General features: G+C 41.3%; 1 protein-coding gene across 1 annotated transcript in view; it reads left to right on the forward strand.

The window, feature by feature from the left end:
• Positions 1-4: 4 nt before the first annotated feature.
• The window catches only part of BARX2 (BARX homeobox 2), a gene marked incomplete at its 5' end in the record, with an annotated part of 35,712 nt that continues 14,201 nt past the window's right edge, over positions 5-21,515 (forward strand). The window contains one exon of the mRNA XM_009698265.1: positions 5-158. Coding sequence (XP_009696567.1) covers positions 5-158 — 154 coding nt within the window. The remainder of the gene's footprint in view (positions 159-21,515) is intronic.

Here is a 21,515-nt window from a genome sequence, read left to right on the forward strand (position 1 = left end):
CGCTCCCGGCCGTCCCAAGGCAGGCAGGCGGCGCTACAAGACCTTCATGATCGATGAGATCCTCTCCAAGGAAACCTGCGATTACTTCGAGAAACTTTCTCTCTACTCCGTTTGTCCGTCCCTTCTGGTTCGGCCCAAACCGCTTCATTCCTGTGCCGGTAAGCTTGCTCCCCGCATCCTTGCCCCGCGAGGGAGGCATGCAGACCCCTGCCGGGGGGCTCGGAGGGTGAGTCGGGGTGCACAGGTTTGCCAACCGAGCCTCTCTTACCTTGGGGAGGCGAGCGAACTCCTGCGCGTCCCGCTCCTCCGAAGGAAAGGAGACTCCCCCAAACCTGGGCTCTGCCGTGAACCCAAGTTTTCACACCCCATCCCCAAGGGAAGGGTTTGCGTTTGCTCCCGCTCCCCTGTGTTTTCCAGGGAATTTGTTAAATCTTCAGGGCCGCCTTGCTAATCTCGGTGCGCGGTGGCGGGATTCAGTTTTAATCTTCCTCGGGGTGTTCACAAATAAATAACCGATGCAAACGATAATGAGTTAACAGGAGCACGGGTCCTTTAGAAAGCGGCCTTGATCTTGGGCTCGTTGAAACCCTTGGTGGCTTTTTCACTGCCATCTGTGGGAGTACAAAGAAATTCATAGAAAAATTGGGAAAAGGAGAAAGAAAACGCTATTGAGGCAATGTTTTTCTACCCTAAATTCTCTCTTCCTTTGAAAGAAGTTAGGCTGTTTCTAACACCAAAGATGTGAAAATGCTTCTAATGATTTTGCAAAGATAGACACCACAAATAAATACATACAAATGGCTCTCTGTCCTGTACAGATACCATGGATTTTAATGCGACAGAATGAGCGATTGGGTCCTGACTGTGGGCGTTATTAAATATCACAATTTTAGACCACACAGATTGGTCTAATGTGAGCTTTTAAAAATCCACGTTAAAAGTAAAAATATCATTCTTATGATGCATTCCAGATTTTAAAAAAGAAAAAAAAATCCCTCTTTCTGGCAAAGTAGGCAGTTTTCCAGATTTATATTCTTCCCATAAGGCCACACTTCCAATGGTGACACCTAATGTCTTAAGAGAGTCAGATGATGAAGCTGAAACTTTAAAAAAAAGGGTCTTAAAAAAAATCTGAACTATTGAAAAATATTTGTAAAGGACTAATTCCCAGTAAAATAATATATATTTCAAGGTCATAAAATTCTGTTTTTCCTTTTTCTCTTTCCTGGGAAGGTTCATTTTGCATTTGTATGAAGTTGTGTTTAAAAATTCTAGGCCTGCACTTTGGCCTAGGTTTGTTGTTTTGCCTTGGTTTTTAATTGCTTAGCTGTATATAAATAAGAAGGAACTTTTCAGCTCTTAGTGGGTCTGTGCTAATAGGAAACTCGCTGTTAGGGTGTCCTAAGAGTTTGACGACTAGGGTAAACCCTTGGTCCAAGCGTAAGTCTTCCTCCAACCTCAATAGTTATTTCGTAAAGACTAATTATTAAAGATTCAGAAGTGATTAGGAGGCTGAATGAGAATTAAGACCCATGATGACTGGCTTTTGGGAAGAAGTTACATGAATAGTGTGATCCTCGGTCAACGTTTATTTCTTCCGATCGATTTGTGCGTGACGGTCCTTGCCTTCTCTAACTAATCGCTGACATATTTTTATACCAGAAGATCCGGTTGTTAATCAAGATATTGCTGACAAGGGAATTTTTCAGAGCTGATCCCTCACTACCGTGTAGACAGTGGAATTCGGTGCTTGGCCAAAATAGGCATGAACGTCCCAAATGGGTTCAGCGTGTGGCAGCTCGCAGTTATACACGGAGGACGCGATTCTGCTCACGTCGGAGTCGGTGTGGCTTCCACAGACCTCAGTCTGCCAGGAGGAGGAAAGAGATTGCTCTCTCTTTCTGTACAGAAAGAAGAGGCATTAGAAAAGAAAGCTCCCTTTAGCACCTGAAAGGAACGTTAACTTGAATATTTACCAACGTCCAGAAGCGTGTACGACTAACTTGGCATCAAAAAATATGATTTGAATGCTACCTTTAGGCTAAGGGATCCTTAGTATTTTTGATGGGTGGGATGCTTCCCAGCAGCTGTTTTGACTCTCACCACCCCCATGGGGAAAAAAGAGACAGATTTTTTTTTTTTTTTTTTAATACGTAGTTCTGTGTCAAGTTTAGCAAACACTGTCTTTGCAAGACTAATATATATTCACTGAGTAATCATTAATAATCCTCAAATGATTCAGCAGTGGATTCTGAGTGATGCTAGCAAGATTCTTGTGGTTACTGTTCAATTAAAGCGTTATTTCTCTTTGTACCTGGGATCTTTAACGAATTTGCCCTCAAGGTTGTGTTTCTAGTCCAACCTCTGGCCTGTCCCTGTGGCAGGGTGAATTGTGAAGATCTGCTTCAAAGGGAATAAGCTTTATGGAGTGTACTTCACTGAGAAGTGAAGTACAGAGAGAGATTTGATTAAAATTAAAACTGTAGAAGAAACTGCTACAAAAGACTACGCTTCCAAATTTTAAGCCTTATAAGGTTTATAGGTACAATTGAAGTCCTATATGTATTAGGTAATGGGAATTTATTTTTTTTTAATTATAAAAGAGGGAAATTCTGTCATTGTCTAAGAAATGGATGATACTACGAAAGATAACTAGATGTGAAAGAATTTGAAAAATACCCAATACAAATCTGGTAGTAGAAGACAAACAAACAAACAAAGCCACACAGCAAACAAACAAATAAACCAACCCAAACCCACTTAGGGACTAAAGAGTGCAGAAATACAGCACTATGGCATTTAACTTTCTGCCTGCCTTTCCTTTGTCTCTTGAGTAAATCAGGGAGTGAGCACTTAATCTCTTTGCGATCTAGAAAAATGCATCTTAACCTAAATCACAGAAATTTACCTTGCCAGTATGGGCATAGCTGGGACTTGGGAGCATTTGAAACAGTAATGAGTAATCAGTTACTTCAGCTGAACTTCCCATCTGCAGCATGGCTTTTTCTCTAGTCAGGAGTCAGATTTTCTAGGCGTTTTCATAGGCTAAAGAGTTAATAGTTCTTTCATCTTGGGTGAAGTCAGAGAAGTCTGATACGCCTTTGTAATTTATTTGGAGCTGAAAGCTAGAAGATGTTGTCGTTGTGCAGCGTGTGGGTTTAACAACATCCTTTGTTAAGCGAAGAGATCTGAAAAACATTGGTAACCAAATGGAAAATATTTTTTTCTTTTGGCTATGATCAAAGGCTAAATATTTAAGCATGTGCAGCTGAACTGGGACAAAACAAATTTGTCAAGTAGAGGGGGATGGGGGGGTGGAAGGAGGGTTCGGGACTTTTCCTGTGCATCGTGAGGTGGAAGACTGACATTTTAGTCGTAAGGAGCAGTCGGGAGGTCTAATGCAACGCTCACCGACCTCACTGGGGAGGTTCCCGTTACGAAGAGCTTGGAACGAGCCCCAACCAAAATTTTTCTTTGGAAAGAAAAATGCAATTCCCTGTAAAAAAGGTTCTATCATTAGCTTAAAATGTGGTGTGTGAACATGCACTGTGGCGGTTATTGAGCCAAATAAACAAGGCTGTACTCATACTGAATCTGCAACAAAATGCTAGCCCAGCTTCAGAGCCATTATGATGAAAAAAAAATTAAACCAGAAATATTTTCAGATCGTGGTTAATACCTCTTTGATTTATGACTTTTTGGATTGTGATGACTTAGTGAAAACATTCTTTATTTTGTTTCATGATATTTATATTTTTATTGGCTTTTCATATTACATCATATCTAATTAATTTGTATAAGTAATGATGACAGTGTTAATGTGTACTGTGCCTGGTTTGTTACAGCAATTTCTGAAGGTTGCTTTTTTGGCTGGGCAGAGTCCCATAGGAATCACTTTTCAACTAGTCTTTATATAATTTTTCAATTTTACATTTGTAGATGAGTCTATACCAATTCTGGTTTGTGTCCTGGATTTTTTAAAAAAAATCTTGGTTTAGCCTTACATTCAAAATCCAGTTGCCATATTTGTAGTTCCAGGATGATAAAGAATCAAAGGACATTGTCAGTATACGGTGTTACATGGTCAAACTGGAAATGCTTCGCATTTGTCAAAGTAACTACAATTGCTTGAAAAGTAAAAGCCAGGGTGGTCATGGCCGGGGCGTGGGGGGAAGTTGTGTGCTATCCCTGGCGATAATGGAATTCATGGCGTCGATTAATAATCAACAACGTTGGTCTTGCATGTCCTTTCTAAACTATCCAAATGAATTGAGATGGCTGGATTAAAAAGAATTGCATCGCTTCTTTCAAGAGAGAGTGTTTAGAGTCTTCAGTTTGTTTTAGCAAAGTTGGTAGTAGGAATTATTTATTGTCTGTGCCGTGTATTCATTTCTACCAGGACCTGTTCCAGAGCTCATAAAAATCCCCTCAAATTTAAAAGTACTTAATGATTTATAATTTAAATCCCAGTGAGCATCAGTGTAATTTATTTCTGTTGTACACCAAGGTTTTTTACCAGTGCATATCTCGGGTCAGACTGCTCGGCCTTCTCTTTTATCTGCTACAGTTGCTATACTAGAACAACGTCTTGCACAAGTGTAGATTTACGGGTGCAAAGATGCCTTATATCGGAGTGGCCTGACTTCTCTTCTGAGAGAATTAGCTACTTTGATATCAAAATATTTACACTTGTGTAAGGGGAGTTGTGTTAAAGGGGATTGTACTGCTCTAGGTATATTTAAAAGTGCCACAACTTCTGGTAGTGGACATAACCTTAGTTTTCTTGACTTCTTTACATCTTTCTGAAAGTTTACTGCTCTGCTTGCTAGTCTGTGGAACAAGTTGCCTTTAAAGAAAGAACACCAATAATTACAATTTGCTTCCTTGAAATTATTATTGGGATTTTTGGTTTGGTGGTGGTTTTTTGTGTATTTGTTTGGGGTTTGGTTTTTTGGGTTGTTTTTTTGGTTGGTTTGTTTGTTTTTTTGAGGATGGGACCTTGTTCAGTATTTATGCAATTGGGATTTTAATGTAGGCAGATATCTAGCATAGAATTGTTCAAAACTTGAATTCTTCTTTTCCAGTTCTTTCGTCTGTCTTCTGTTGTTTTATCTCAGGGTGAAATTGGGAACTGCTTATCCCAAAGTTGGGGTTTTTTGAGCTGTCATTTTGCTGGTGTATTTGGTATTTTCTGGATTAAACGAAGCGATATCCGCAACCACTGGGACCTGCGGGGAATCGCTGCTTGTGCGATAAAGTGTGAGCTTTGAGATTTCTGATCCCCAGTCAGTCTTGTCAGTCTTTTTAGGAATCCATGGTGACAAAGTAGATTTATTGTGTCTTAAAACAGCTCAATTTTTGTGTATGACCTCACAACGAGATTCCTTCTGAGTCTTTTCAAAAAGGCCTTGATACAGGCAAGGTTTGAATTTGCTCTGAGATCATGATTTAACACTGGGGTGGAAGCCATTTCTTTCGCTGGCATACTTGTTGAACCTTTTTCCTTTAAGTTGAACGGATACTGTTACGGAGTTCCTGGGGGCAGGCAGGGCACTGTGGGAAAGGAAAAGGGAATCCATGCAGTGTGCGTCCCAGCGCGGGGAAAAACGAGATGCCATCCGTTCAAAGCGCGTTATCTGAAACATAACAGCTGGATTAATCCCATTAAATAAAGCTAATACAAAAGTTGTGGGTATACCTTCTACCAGGCTAACTTGAACCCGCGTGTGCCCAGCCTCCCGTCGGCCCTCCATCTTCAGCTGGGGTTGAATTGCCGTTCCCTCGGTATACAGCAGATGTAAGAGTTTGCTGCGGCATCCCGGTTGTTATTACAAGGTGTTGGGGAGAGTTTTGGTCTTGGGGTGTGCAAAGTGGGTGTTCAGGAGACCCAGATGTCTTAAATGTGTGCCTGCGATGGCAGGAGCCACGATGACTCACGAGGTCCATTAAAGACCTGTGTCCCAAAATATTTGTTGAGGGAAGCAGGCCAAAATGAATACGCTTGTTTATTCGGCAGCAGGGAGTGATGGGTGCCAAGTTAAATTGCAAGGCTGAAAGTGTCTCTGTGGGGAAATCTACATTGCTGCAATGCTGTTTGGGATTTTTTTCTGATTATTTGTGCAAACGTATGAAGAAAAAAAAAATCTTTTGTAAACTCCTTATGTTTATTGAGTTTAGCTTACAAAGATCAGTATGATTCTATAGTTTAATAGCAAAAAGTAAAGGCAAAATGACAAAGGAAGTCAGTTAAGCCTGAAAAATACAGAGTGTTGCTTCTGTAGGTGTCTCTGATCCAGTATTAAGGAAACTGTTGAGTATTCTTAATAAATGGAGGAAGTCAATTAAGCCTGAAAAATAGAGTGTTGCTTCTGTAGGTGTCTCTGATCCAGTATTAAGGAAGCTGTCGAGTATTCCTAATAAATGGAAGATAATTCAGAGATGACATTGCTGCATACAGATCCTAGAAGATGCAGTCACATTTACTCTAATGTCACAGAGTGCTCCTCTGAAAACCCAGAAAAGTCAGAATTTGCTGTCGGGACTGTCTCCCCGCTCCTGTAGCGTGAGTTACTCAGCTGTAACCTCAGGAAAGACTGGAGTTTTCACAAAACTCTCAGCCAAATAACTCCCCGTCCATTTTAGCCCTACAAGAAAAAAAAAAATCTATCTGTAGGAACCACGCTGAAGACCAGCTTATCAACCGAGGTGAACTGAGTAATGCTATAGACTTTGAAAGTGAATTCATCTGTAACTGCTGAAGTTGGGGCCCTAAATTTAATTTTAAAGAGCTTGGCGTTTTTCAGGATGTGCGCCTTGGTTTTTACATGTCTTTAGTAGAAAACATAGTTCAGAAATGCCAAAAAGTGGCATAGGAGGAATAATAATGGGCTGGCTAATAATAACCACATAGTCGGAGAAGAGCCTGTCAGTTTTCTCTGACAGATTATATCCAATATTAGAGGTGGTATTTCAGAAGGAAAGCCAGATCAGAATCTGAATTTGAAAACAGGTCTCACTTAGACTGAGCGGGGAAAACTGGCTCTAAAGAAATTTCAATGCAGGACATGAAAAAAATTGTAATCGAGACTGGATTTTGCTGTCTGTATCTCGCTACAGTTAATAGTGAATAAAAGAAATTAATGAAAGGCAAAACTACATGGAGCAAAACAGAAAATCACACCCCACCGATTGCTATTAAACCTACAGTGGAAAGTAATCGGCATTGTGGCTGTGGTTAAGCATGAAAAAGCATTGCGGAGGAATGCTATAATGGGAGGTATTAATGAATGTGGGTTTCCACTGGGAAAATTGACACCCACACCTTATTTGCCAAAGCCTCACGGCTTGCACTGAAGCACGGTTTAAATCCATCTACGCACTGATTTTGCTTTAAATGCTGTAGATTTGTAAAAAGTGTCCTCTATTTGGACGCTGCTCATGGCGTTTGTGCAATACAGACCTAGTGCCACAGCTCTCAAACTGTTGCAATTATTATTTTTATGACTTTTATTCAACTTGGTGCTGTAAAATGCAGGAAAAGACAGACTTGTTTAGCGGAATAAATGTCTCCCAGCATTTCTGCCTTCAGTACCAGCTGGGTATGAGCAAGGGCGAGAATCTTCCTGGGCCAGTTGGGGAAAAAGAAGCGAGGCTGTTTTGAGCCAACGTGTTGTGTGAAGCTCCCCATCAGCTCGCCAGGCTACGGGGAGCAGGGCAGAGCAATAGCTAAGGAGATTTGGTTTTTTTTTTTTTTCTTCTATTTACTTGTGTTGAGCATTACATTTATTTTCCAGTGAAAGAGCATGGCGAAGGACAGCTCGCTGTATCGTAACCTTGGTGGCGTGTGGATTGGCGTGTCGATCCACCTTCAGAAAGGATTTAATGCTGATAGGAGCATTGCAAACAGGTTCGGATGACTGAAAGAAATCTCTGCCTTTCTGACTTTAAGTCGCTTCCATGCCCTCAATGCAAACCTGTGAGGAAGGAAGATTTGCACGCAACTGCACACGATGGTTGGCAGAGCTGATCATCTGGAACTGATCTTTGCGTCAGGAACTGATCTCTGTAGATGATCTTGCTCAATACACTCACTAGAGTTGTTTCTTAATCCACTGCTGGCATTTACTGGGTTAGAGAGAGGCTCTGCTCTTGCTCAGTGTTGCTCAGATGATCTTAATTTCTTGATTCTGATCATCTGTTTCTTGTGGTCATTCCCTCGATACCTTTGTCCAGTCAGAGGTGACTGTGCAGCCCTCCTTGGAGGAACTGGGAACTTGGGCTTTGCATTTGCAAACCGTGTACAAAATTTCATCACGTCAAAATAAAAATACTAGGAGTAGTCAGAAAAATGGATGTTTTGGTTTGTTGGTAGATATAGAAATAATAGTCGCTTGTCTGTTCAGTTCAGAGTGAAGCAAAATGTTTTCTCTTGGCAAGTTAAAAGTTTAAAAAGTGTGTGTGGAGATCAGAGAAAATACTTGATCTGGAATAAAATATTGAAAACATCTTCTAAAGGCTGAAACAAAACTTTGAGCCACTTGCCTTTTTATGAGACATTTGGCAAAGCAATGAAGTTACTTTCTGTATTTTAAAATTTTCTTCCTTTATCTATTTTTTTTTTTTTGATGAAAGGAAGTTACAACTGAACGTTTTCAGTCAGTTCTATTTAAGAACTGCTGCAGCTGGACTGCAGAAGCCAGAACACTTTTAACGCGAGCTTCATTTGCTAGGAAATAATAGTTCATTGGAAAGTTTAGGACCTGGTTTGTGGTCCCAGCTGTGTTTGTGTAAGTCAAGACAAAAGCCCGTAACCGAAAAGGATGACAAGAACAAGCTCACGGGAGCTGAGCAGTAGATGTCCTACGTACACTTTTACTGGGCAGGGAGCGGAGCTCAGCGATGCATCGCTCGGATGGGACAGACCAAGTTATGCCTCCCGCTGACGAGCACGGCAGTGTCCGATCGCGCTGACTTATACAGGAAAGTGTCCTCTCTTCGCATTGCTCACATTTCTCACTCTGCTAGGAAGAGTTTCTGAGCCACGGCGTGTCTGATCGCTCCCATCATGGATTGTACGGGTGAGACGAATGCAAGAGTTTCAGAGTAGCTTAGCGGCAATAAATCGTGAGGTCACGTTAATATTACCATCCAGGGAAATATTGGAGATGGATTTCTCCCTCGCCCAGATTATCTATTATTTCTTGTGTTCCTAGCGCTCCGGGAGAATCTAGCTGAGAGGCTTCTAGCCCTTGTTGAGTGATGTGAAATTCCCAAAGCTACATTTTGACGACATCTTAAAAAATGTAGCGAGATTTGGTGTTAGGACCTGGCTAACACAGTAAATACTTAATATTTTCCATTTTCCTCTCAAGCAACTTCACGTTTTGACTGATTTTTGGCATCTTCTCCCTCATTTCTCTTGGCCAGAGCACAGCTCGGAAGAACACCAAGTCACCAGTTCCAGATATTTCGGACAGGTGTTCGGGTGCTTGGCGTTGAGACCCATTTAAATAACTAAAGAAAAGGATGAAGAACAGCCTTTCCCCCCAGAAATCCTCCATCTTCCCAAACATGGACCCCTGCACTGGTACTCAAATCTCTTCCGACTGCAGTTAATGCATCCTGGTGTTGCAAATGAAGTTACATACTTGCTGCTTCTCGCCTGGCCTCTGAGCATATCCTGGCCCCCAGCGGGGTCTGGGTGATGCTGGTAGAACGCATGCCGTGAGGATGCTAAAGGTTTGGTTCTGCTCTTAGCTACCTGATGAGAATGCATGAGGGTGATAGTGTTCTTGGGGTCAACATCAGGTAGTTCTCTCTGTCAGCCTCTTATCTCTGAAGTCTGCCACATGGAAAGGCACTCCAGCATCTTTTCTTTCTAAAAAAAAAAACCAAACCACCCCCCCCCTCTAATTAATTTTCTTTTTTTTGACTGGTCTGTGCATACCTCTTCATAGTTGGCACTTTTGTAGAGCATAAATATATATAGTTCAGTAAGAAGAAATTACTTTCAGTAAAAACAACAAGACATTTTCTAGAAGAATATCCTGGCACACATGATGAGTAAGAAAATACAGTCTTTTTCCTGTACCAGATTTTTATAAAATTAGTGGTTTTGGCAGTATTTATTTCCAGATTATTTAAGCTCTATCTAAAACACAAAATCTGAAAGAACACTACCCTTAACAGCTCCCAGACAAAATCTCTGCTTTGTTTTTTCTTTTATTTTTTTTTTTGAAGGAAGGAGAAAAACAGATTTCCAGAACTTCTTAGGTACAAAAATAATATTCCCTTTGAAAATGTGATGACAGAAAATTTGCAAATACATATGCTCTTTTTTTTTCTGTGAGATTCAGAGCAACAACCTTAGAATGACCTTAAAATGTGTTTGGATGTGCGTGTTCAGGTCTTATCTTGTAAATTCTTTAACGTGCCAGTGGTTTTTATTCATGTAGTTAGTTGGCTAACTTCAACAGGACAACTCATGCAAAGAAGGATTTGAATTGGAAGCTTTTGTATTTGCCCTGTAACTCAGATAATTTTGCTACTCACTTTGTGGATTTTCTTCTGAATAAGAGAGTTGCAATGTAGTCATCAACTCATCTTTAAACACTTGGTTCACCACTTGGCTTTGGGTATTTCTACTAATGATTATCTTGCAAGTTACGGGATAGTTAATGGCTAGTTTTCCTGCAGATGCAAATTATATTTTTTTTTAAGTGGGATTTCAACTTACAGGGGTTGATTTTCATCTGAATTAAATTTTAATAGACATCTTCAGAGCTAATATTGAAACAAGAACAGGTCCCTGTAACTTTGAGTGTACAGGTAGCTATTGCCACATCTAGTGTACAGCTGCCTACGTTTATACATTAAAAAGCAAAACACTGTTGTGTAAGCACAGAAGGGTTGAAGCCTTAATAAAAGCATCTCCTTTTCTGTTTCAAGACAGAGAAACGTGTGTAATATGTTTGTGGTTGCTTAAATGGAGTATTCTATGACAGATTAACTTGTCGTCTTTGAAGCAAAATTAGCAGTGGTTGTACATTCTTACGGAAAGTATCTACTTGCATGCTGTACGTATCCTGTACGTATAATTGCGTAACATTATATGTCTTCAGGCAGGCCTAGTTCCTGTGGCTCAAAGAGGAAAAATATGACAAGCCCCCCCTGAAATAGAAACGAGTAACGTAGTCATTGCTACAATATAATGGTGAGAAGTCTGAAGCAAATGGGGTTTTTTTTTGGCCACTCAACATTTACGTGAGTTTGTGAATACACGTTGCTTCACCCTTCTGTCTGTTTTGTTCAAAAACTCCTCTTGACAGCTTTGCTAACAGTTCATTTTGTTCCTGCGGTGACTAAATAGTGGAGGAGCTGATATTTGAAGTTTTCCGTAACAGCAGAGGACGGTACGAGGCTGTTTGGATCGCTGCCGTCTGCACTTCGTTGTGCTCTTTTGCTTTCCTTGGGCAGATTTGGTTTAGGTTGCTGGACAGTAGTGAAATTCTCCGCTGACGGACAGGAAGCCGAGCCAGAAGTTTAGAAGGGTTGGTTTCACCTTGTTGCAATAAATTACAGAGCAATCGTCGATGATGGGAAGGAGTTTGATGAAGTGGGTGAGGAACAATTGATGGATTATTTTAGTTAAAATTACTTAGAGCCCAGTCCAACTCCCACTGAAGTCAATTAAATCGTCGTTGGATCAGGGCCAAAATGAGTCAAATTCAATTATACCTTAACTGTAAACATTTAAAAGCACATTATTATAAGGTAGTTTAGCACTTGATTTACATTAAAACAAAAGCATTTGCGAAATCCCAGCCTGATGCTGTTTTATTTGTACAGCTCTAATGAAACCTTTTTTCCTGCGGCTGAGAGATGGAGACCTCTTAGACTGGTACCTAACCCCTATAGCACCTGTCTGTTGTGAAGAGATGGCACAGCAATTTATACTGTAGATGTATTTCTGTCCATCAGAGACTAGCTGGCTAGCGATTGCATGAGAAGAGACAGCAAAGATCACTGAAAAGAGACTGTAGAAATCCCAGTGTTGTTTCATCTAATTGTCTGGATTTAGAGAGCTTACTTGTGTAAGTATCAGCTCTTAAACTACTAAAACTTTTGCATGAGCTAATCTCCAAACTCTAATGGTGATGGATTCATAACCATTCATCGTTGTGTCAGCTGAACAAAGTACAGCATCCAAAAAATTATTTAAAAAGAAGTAACCTACATGATAAAAAGATGGCCTTATAAATACGTTCAAGTTTAACAACATACGGTGGTGTTTTCAGAAGATCAGAGAGATTATCTTTTAAATTGCGATTCACAAGCCTGCCTTAAGACAATTTATGTATTGGGTTTTTTAATAAATTCCAGATTGATCCTTTTTGTTCTGTCCTCAGAATTTCTCCTCGCCCTCCCTTTTCTAGCAGGCCGAAGGCATCTCCTGCTGTTCGGAGCAGCTCAAAGTTGGCAGGTGTAGGGTTTCCCGACTTGGCGTTTATTTGACGGGGCAGGCTGTCTCGGAAGGTTTTAGCACCGCATCCTAAGTGCCATCCTTAAAGATCTGTCAAAAGCTTGGGATCTGGCGAGCTGCGTATAGAACAGGGAATAGCTGTTAGCTGGGGTCATTCCTATCTCTCCGAGTGAACTAAATTCGTCCCCACTGACAGACGATCTCCCAGTCAATGCCAAGCGCTGAAAGGACTTCTGCAGGGTTTGAAATTGGTCTGGTTTGTTTTCGGTCTTCGTAAGCAGCTGTGTTTAAAATGAAAGATAGGGCCTGATCCTTGTTTTAACTAAGGGCACAGCATCACAGGGCTCTGTGAAAGGTCTTCGCGGTGGATGGAGAAGCTGGACGTTTGCAGAGCGGTAAAAGGACAGAAAACGGGACGTGGGTGGAAATGAAGAAGATTGATTTGACTGCGTGCACAGCTAGCGCAGGAGTGTTGGAGTGTCTTCAGAGCCGTTTAACTGGCTAAATGGACTTCCTTTTTAGTCTGGCAAACTCAGTTTGGCAAATTATTTCCTTTTCTTTTGTGCTGTCACAATTTTCGGCGTTGTTTCGCCTTTTTTTTCCTATCCTTTTCTGTTTTCCATGTGTTTCTATTAATAGCAGGATCAATTAATAGCTTCCACTAACACTTTCCAAAGAGCTTGCAACTATGAAATAGAAATTTCTGTCCTTCAGAGAAGGGTAAAAGTGATACCCATCCAGCAGTGTTAGTCGGGAGAAAGGGCCACAGCTATGATGAACATTGATAGAGGACTTCTGTGGCACATAGTCAACTTGGGAAAAAATACTGCCTGTTTTCTTCGCCATCAGTGTACGAAGACACTACCATGAACGCAATGCAGACAACTCGATAGTTATAGTTGACTGTCCGTGGCTTTAATATGATTGAAAAAACTGATTTCTGAGATCCACGCCTTATTTCTCCCTTCTTAATATTAGCACGATTCGTCATGTTACAACTTGTAAAAATGCACTAAAATCAGTTGACAGCTACTTAAAAACTGAGCATTACTATTATCTATTCACAGATACTGACTGCCTAGTACAGCCTAGGCGTGACTTGTTTGACTCATATTAACTCACCAGTGATCTCAGCTTTGGTATTACCTTTCAAAAAGCGAAACCTGTGATAATGTTTTTACCTTCTGATTGTATTTCTCTCTCTCTGAGTATATGCCTGCAAAATAAAAACGGTACTTTACTGTAGTAAATTACGGGATAGAAAATCCTTGTGGACCGAGAAGGATACTGAAAATGCTTTCATTCATCACAGTACCTTGACAGCAACTTTGGTTGAAGAAAAATATTTCCTTTAGGGGAAATACCAGGGGAAAACGGCCGATATTTCTTAGGAAGCAGAGCTGGTGCTGAATTTCTAAGTACCTCTGCAATGATTTGAACTTCTTGCTGACGAATTGCCGGGATATAGCCCACTTTACCCTGAAACCAGTCATGCCTAGGAGGTATTCACTGAGTATTTCTTACGTATGAAGTAAGTTGCAATGGAATAGCTGCTGCTGCCTATTGCTGCTTTGTTAATTAACTGAGAAATCCATCCAGAAGAAACTTAAGTTCATTTCTAGTACCTGGCGCGTAGCTTTAGTGTGGCTTAAAATGTGGTGGCCTCTTTTTAATTTGTCTTCTCAAAATGTTTGTTTTCCCCAAAGCCGATCATGGGTCATTTGCCTCCAGTAATTGATACCAACATTGGAAATGTTTGTCCAGTTGATGCCAAAGTTAATTTAAGTGTTTGAAAAGTCATTGCCTCTGGTTAAACCGGGGCCAGTTTGCACGTTGTGAGAAAATTCGAATACATACCTCATCTAGTTTCTCTCCACAAGAATTTTCTTCATTCAGATGTCTCGCTCTTTACAACGATCTGTAAATAGTGAGGCTTATGTGTTTTAAACTCTAATTTAACCCTTTACATGCTGCAGATGATGTCCAAATATTGCTTTTCTCAGTACCTCTTCATTTCCCTCCCCATCCTCACTTCTTATTTACTCCTTGAGGTCAATAGGAGTTTTGGGTGTGTAGGAAAAAGAAAGGAATTGCATTGGACTGTAAATATATGAACGTTTGCTGCTGAGCATTCGTTTAGCTGACGGCTTGGGGCATGCCGCTGGTCGGAACAGGGATAACTGAATGGAGTTTGTGATCTTTGCAGAGCCCGTGGAATAGCTGAGAACTCTGCAGTGGACACTCGGTGGTTTGGCCATCCCTACTTGGGTTTGTCCTTGACTCGCTGTATGATGGGGAGCCAGTTACATGCTCGCTGCATGCCTCATCTTTCCTGTTAGTTAAAGGAAAACAGCAGTTCATTACACACTTGTGCAAAGTAGTGTAAAATCCTTCGCTAAGAAGCCCAGAGTAATATGGTCGGTGGGGATTGCGTATGTTTAACTGTGCTCTTCGTGAGGATTAATTAAGGACAAATAAAATCTGTATTTTTTTCCCACCAGAGAGAAGTCTGTAGGAGGAAGGAGACCTCCCCACAAATCACGTTGAGACGGCTTTTAAGACGAAGCTGCATTTATTACTTTGTAGGGGTTTCAGCTCATTCATTAGCAATTTTGATCCATCCTTTGACCCCTTACTGGACTTTTTTCATTCTGTCCATGCCCTGCTGGGTTTTTTGATTTGCTTTTTCGCTGTCTTCCTTCTTTTTTCCCCCCTGGAGCTCTTTCTTGCTGTCTCCCCTCAGCGCAAACTGCATCTGATAATGTTTGAGTTCAAGTCGAACTTTCGAACCCATGACGTCAAGTTGGTTTGGAATTAGGCAAAACCAGTTTGCCCATCCCTCGTTGTAAAAGGGTTAATCCTTTAAACTATTGAGAGACAAGGGCAGGGAATTATGAAAGGAGCCCCTGTTTTATAAGCATTTGTATTGCCAGTGCTTGAATACTCATAATAAGTAGGTTGCTTCTGTGATTAATGACCGTTTTACATGCTGACGATGGATGATGTGTCTTATTGTAGAAGCCATTTATTTTTATTTGGTCTCCTCACCCAAGCAGTACTGGAAATGAGATGTTAACGTCTTGGTGGGAGTATGTTTTATTCTCAACAATTTAATGAAAGGTGACCCACAAAGAGGAGAAAATAATTAAAATGATGCCTTTTTTCTGGCCTCTTTGTAATGTGTGCAAAGACAACTGACTTTTTTTTTTATTTTTTTTTAATATGGGATTTTTCTTTTCTTTAGAGATTCTTATTTTGTTCCCTCCCAAGTTGGAAAGGAGTGGGAATGTGTTGTCAGTCTGAAATTTGGAAGGGGCAAGCTATTCAAATGCCTCAAACTCAGTCTATCTTTTGTTTTATGAATTTATTTTAATAAAAGACTAAAATAATTTGGAATCTTTAGTTAATTTGAGCCAATTCTTGTATCAGATTATAAGTTTCTGGTTTTGCTTTAGTTTCAGTTTTATTTTTTCCCCGCACTGTCATTTTGTATTTGTTAAAGGAGGTGGTAATGGAGTATTTGTGGTGGTCTGAATACACAGGCTAGACACAGAAAAGAAGTTGTCTTTTTTTTAAACCGACTATATCTCTCTATCTGTATGAATTCAACATTGCATCCATCTAACATCAAGATTTTTATTTCTCTAGAATGACTTAATAAAGGAAGGAAGGAAAAGACTTGAAAAAATCACTCTTGATTTAATTGGAGAAAATCTGTTTCAAGACAGTGAAATTGGTTGCAGTGTCCAAGCGAGTCTTTCTAAAGCTCTACGTAAACTGGAAGACCTTGGATCTGGCTTCCCAGCAGATCTTCTGGGATGGAGAGAGAGACAGCCGTAGGCATGGTATCGTTACTTCAAGAGGGGAAGAAAGACGAGTAGGATTTTTTTAAAAATAGTAGAATTAAAAAACTGTTTCATATGTGGCTCAGCAAACATAAATTAAAAGGCTCATTTGGCTCTCAGAGTTTAAAAGATCCCCCGTAACTATTATGCCATTGCTGATCAAAACAAACCAATTCAGCTTGACGGATTGGTAGCGTTGGTTGCTTTTTGTTATAAAGCAGTAAATGCCAATAATTGCCTAAGTTCTCTGGATAAGTTATCTAAGAACATTCCAGGTGGGATATGGCCCCCATTTCAAAGCTTAATGAAAACACTGGCAACGTAAAGAGTCTGTCATGCTCTCTGCAGGGAGAGCGTGGAAATGCCAAATCTAAGATGAGTTTCATCCCAGCAGTGCCACGTAAAAGAGTCTGGTAATGGTGGTATTTGGGAAATAGAAAAAATATTCCCTGCACACTTACTAGATCACTATCATGTAAAAATTGGCAGCCACAGCTGATCTTTGGCAGAATATCTTTCTTGGTTTAGAAGAACTTTTTAAAAAAAAAAAAAGCTGAAAAAAGTTATTTTGGTTTGAAAAACCACGCACTGCATATGTGCCTGTTATTGAGGAGTTCCCGTGGAAACATTGCCGCTTGCACAATAACAGGATACATGCATTGCTTCAATATTAACATGTATATTAATGGCACATTAAAGAATTTCGTAATCGTATGACACAAAAGAGAGTTCTCAATGCAGTGCTCATGCAATCCAATAATGGGAAAGGTCTTCAGCAAGCTGTGAGATAATGACACCTCCGCCTCCCCTTGTGGCTTCTGTTTGAGTACTTTGCAGACCATACAACAGCCTTGTGTGGTAGGTATTACCATCCTCATTTTGCGTATGGAGAAAACAGAAGTCCAGTGAGATCGGGTATACGGTTGGACTTGATGATCTTTGAGGTCTCTTCCAACCATAATGATTCTATGAGTCTATGATTCTATGATTCAGGGACATGGCTGAGATTGTACATTAAGGCAGCAGCAGGGTTGGAAATGCTGCGCCTAATGGCCTCTTTCCCCAAAATCTACATCTAAGTGAGCAGAATTTTGTTTTTTGGTCCTTCATGGGACAGGGGAGAGTAAATAAAATCGGTGGGAATGAGAAATATTCCCATCAGCCTGGAGTTGTTTCTCATGCTAGCGGGAGCCGTACACCCACACGTGTGGAAGGAAGAGAGGGCTGCGTTGTTTTTTGCGTATTGACTTTTATGATTGGTATTTAAATGAGATTATCAAGTCACAGCCGTACCCGTGGAACACGGCGATGCTGCATTCCTCAGTGACAGGTGCCATATGTAGGAGAATCGGAGGTAAAGAGATGTGCTGATAAAAACCAGAGATGTGTGATAACCAAAGCTTTGACTCAAAACCCTTCAGACCTTAGGGTGAGAGGTGCTCCCATCTGCATCCCTAAAGCAGAACATTTCTAGGGGCATGTTTGTAGTTCTAGATTGGAGCTGTCGGAAACAGGTGTCCTTCTAACATGTCTGTCCGTAACGGCATTAATTCACAATTAAAGAGAAACAGGTGTCCTGTAACGTCCGTAACGGCATTAATTCACAATTAAAGCTAGGAGAATTCAAGCACTGTAGAAACCTAATTCAATCCCTTGTGATTCATTAGGGCCTATCTCCACCCTAAGTCTGATCTGTATTTGTCTGGAGATGTGCAAACAATGTCTCCTTGGCTGGCTTCCTATCAGAACAGAAGAAAACCTAGCACACTAATGTCTGACATGAGCGAGGGCTCCTATTCTTTGGAGATCGGGACGGCTAGAGCTCACGAACTGGAATTTCTGGCTTATCCTTCTAGCAGTGCTGTGGTACAGGCTGGGAAAACCTTGTCATTGCTTTTCCGACATAGTATAAGTGGTTGCATGCCTCCAAAGTGCTTTGCAACTCTAGGCTGACATTTTTCTCATGGAACTGCTTATTCTGGGTGTGTCCGTTTTTGAGACTGCCCATCCTTGTGAACATTTTTCACCTTGCTTTTTGAGATTAGATGAATTTCAATAGGAGTGAAACTTGTTTTGTGCTTCAGCTGAAAAAAAACAAACAAACCAAAATACCACCCACCCTGAAATGAATGGTCTGGGTCTTAGCTACTGTAAATCAGACTGGTTTGGATGTTGGGGGCTATGCGAGTTTGTACAGGCTGAAAATCTGGTGGAAATGGTACACTCTGGTGTAGGGTGGGCTGGGCTGTTGTTTGGAATCATCTAGGTCCTTCTCTGCCGAGCAATTCGCTATGCTGCTTGTTGCTTACCTCAGTTTCCCTGCTACAGACCAACCCCATAGCTGCCTTGTCTGCTCTGCTTGTATTTTCATCCACCGACTGTACTCTGCAGTGAAAATACTTGTGTACTGCTGCACTCTGACGTGCTCTTTCCGTGATGTCTGTAGTAGTGAATGCGGCTTTCCTTGCCCTCCCTCACTCCTGGGCTACAGGGCAGGCTAATTAAGTACAGATGATGAAGTAAGTGGAATTATCAGTTTGCCTGGAGACTGGGGGTGTGACCGATGCGAGCATCCCATCTCCCCATGGCCATACTGGATAGTCAGGGCTGCAGGTAGAGGCAATGATGAAGCTGTATGACTGAGGGCTCTTGCATCACCTTGAGCTCATGACTAACTGTGTAATGTAGGCAGTCCTGAAGTTTAGGAAGCTGCTTTGGGAATGAAGTTGCCAGCACTGATTTTTAGCAGTGTTGCAGAATAGTTTGCAAGGACAGGTTTCTATAAACTGGAAAGTCAGCTATATATTTTTTTCTTCCTCCATCCAAAAAGTTAAAGATTAGCTGTCCTCGATTCATTCTGTTTGGGTTAAGATTCAATCCATGGGGTGACATGGGTGTGCTGTTACTTGATGTGGAGGGAATAAAAATAGCCATGCCCTGTGCCGGTGGAAGCTGTGACATAGTCTTTGTTGGCTTATTCAATGAAAAAGATCAGGTTCAGAAGAAATCCTTGTTCCAAGGTGCTCTAGACTCTGATAATAGGGTTGCAGCTTCCTGAAATAATACTGTGATGTGCATTCTGCTTAGCTTTATTCCCTGTGTATGTCTCTCCTCCTTACCCCAGCCGCAAGAGCTGGGTTAAGATCGCTGATCTAATTGCCAAACACAGAGGATAGACAGGCTGTGAACAAAACCTACTCGTGTATCATTTGCATCCTTCTAAATTGCATTGTTTGTGCAGCTGTTCAGCCAAATCGTCCACAGAGTTTATTTTTGTCCATAGAGGAAACAGAGATGAGTTTTCTCTCTGTTAGAGCAGATGCAAGATCAAAGAATCATATATGCAGCTCAGAGAGACCAACTTCTCCTGCTAAACATGTCCCGATGGGGGCAAGATTATTAATAAAGTAACTCTTGAGATGATAAGCCACAATTAGAAGAGGCAGAGACTTTGCCAAGACGTGCCAGGTCTCTTTCAGGTTAGCGCTGGTACTTGCTGAAGTCCCCCGTTCCTTTCAGCCCAGTGGAAAAGAGGGGATTGTCTGTGTGTTTTAAACGCTGCTCTGCTATTCCTCCAAGAATAAAAAAGCATTTTCCAAAAGATCCATCAAGCAAAATTTACGCAGTCTGGCATTTAGAAACAATTGAACTCGCTTTCTTCCCACGTGTCACTCAGCAGAATGTTTTAGAGGCTCGAAGCAGGAAGAGGTCGTGATATTTATGGCAAGTTTTTTGCTGGAGCTCACACAAGGGTGGGCTTGAGAAACCTGAAGAGTGCTTTTGTGTGCACGCCTAGTCAACTGTCCGAGGCTAGTGTTTGCCTGTGGCTGTTGTGATAATAATTAACAGAGCAGGAAGTAAAGGACTGATTGATTTATGCATGCATGGCATTATGTGTTTGAACTTGGACAGACACTGTGAAATCCTGAGAGAAGGCAGATTTATTTATCAAATGTGTAAGGACATAAGAATGGTCTTAATGTGTCAGTCCGAAGTCCGTATAGACTCGTATCTGGGGCGGTGGCCAGTAGGAGATACTTAGGGAGCAGTACGAAGAACATAACGTGACTTAGCCTTCCGTTAAACTGCACCCTCTCAGCTCTGATGATCTGTTTCTCGATCTAAGTCCAGATCTTGCTCCTTGACCAGTGACACCATCTGGACAGAGGATTGGATTTGGCCTCCTACGTTTCTCCCCTGTGTCCCAAGATGTCCAGTCATCTGGCTGTCATCAGTAAAGACAGAAACTCGTCGTAACTTGAATTTAGACACCCTGAGAGTTGTGTCTTCTTGATGCAGTGTTTCTTCTCCATCCCCAATAGACGAGACCAGAGACTGCCTGTAAATCCATTCCTTCTAGCTATTTGATTCTGTAACCTTTTGGCTACTTTGCTTGCTAAATCTGGGTCCGATGGGTGATGAGCTCTAAAGTTGAGTCTTATCCTCGGTAATGGAGTAAACACTTGGCTGAAGTATTTAGCATGACTTAGTTCAAAAGAAAGAGCTTCAAATTGAAGTTGGCTTAATGGAGCCGAAGCGTCCCTCGGTACAGATACGATAAATGAGCTGGTGGCTTGTATCCCAGTAACTTTCCTGCATCGTCTGAGCGCTGTTGTTTATGGAGATGTGCTCGTGTTTATTTCTCTGGGACTAATGTGGCCTGGTCTTAAAACTCCCTCGGAGTCCAAACAGTGAGGGCCTGGAATGGAGGTTCATGTCCAAACCCACCGTCCTCTTGGAGCCGTTTCCAGTCATGATGGCTTTGGGCCCATATATCCTAGTAGGAGATACTAGGACAGATCTGCTTGGGTTCAGATCACCTCCTTCCCCACTGAGTAGGATTTAAAGGGATCATCTGCTACAAGGTGAAGAATCCTGGAGAGAATCTCTTTGCTGTAGCCTCAGAGAAAGAGCAGGACCTCTCTGAGCCGTGCTCAGTTTGCCTGAAGAGAGTGGGTTTGAGTCAAGGGAGGCTCCCTTCCAAAAGGCAGGTTGCCGTTTGAATACGTGAAGCAGGATAATTCAGGGTAGAAAAGTAGTGTGTTTTCTTCTGATTCATGCTCCACTGATTAAGCCAGAGTGCTATTACGTTTGCTACAAAGGATTTCTTGAGCACTGGCCAAATAGATTCTTTAAATGCTTCTTTAAAAAAAAAAAAATTATCTTCTTTATATATAAATTTTCTTCTT

The sequence above is a fragment of the Cariama cristata genome, unplaced genomic scaffold, assembly GCF_000690535.1.
Source record: "Cariama cristata isolate BGI_N322 unplaced genomic scaffold, ASM69053v1 scaffold16384, whole genome shotgun sequence".
NCBI lineage: Eukaryota > Metazoa > Chordata > Aves > Cariamiformes > Cariamidae > Cariama > Cariama cristata.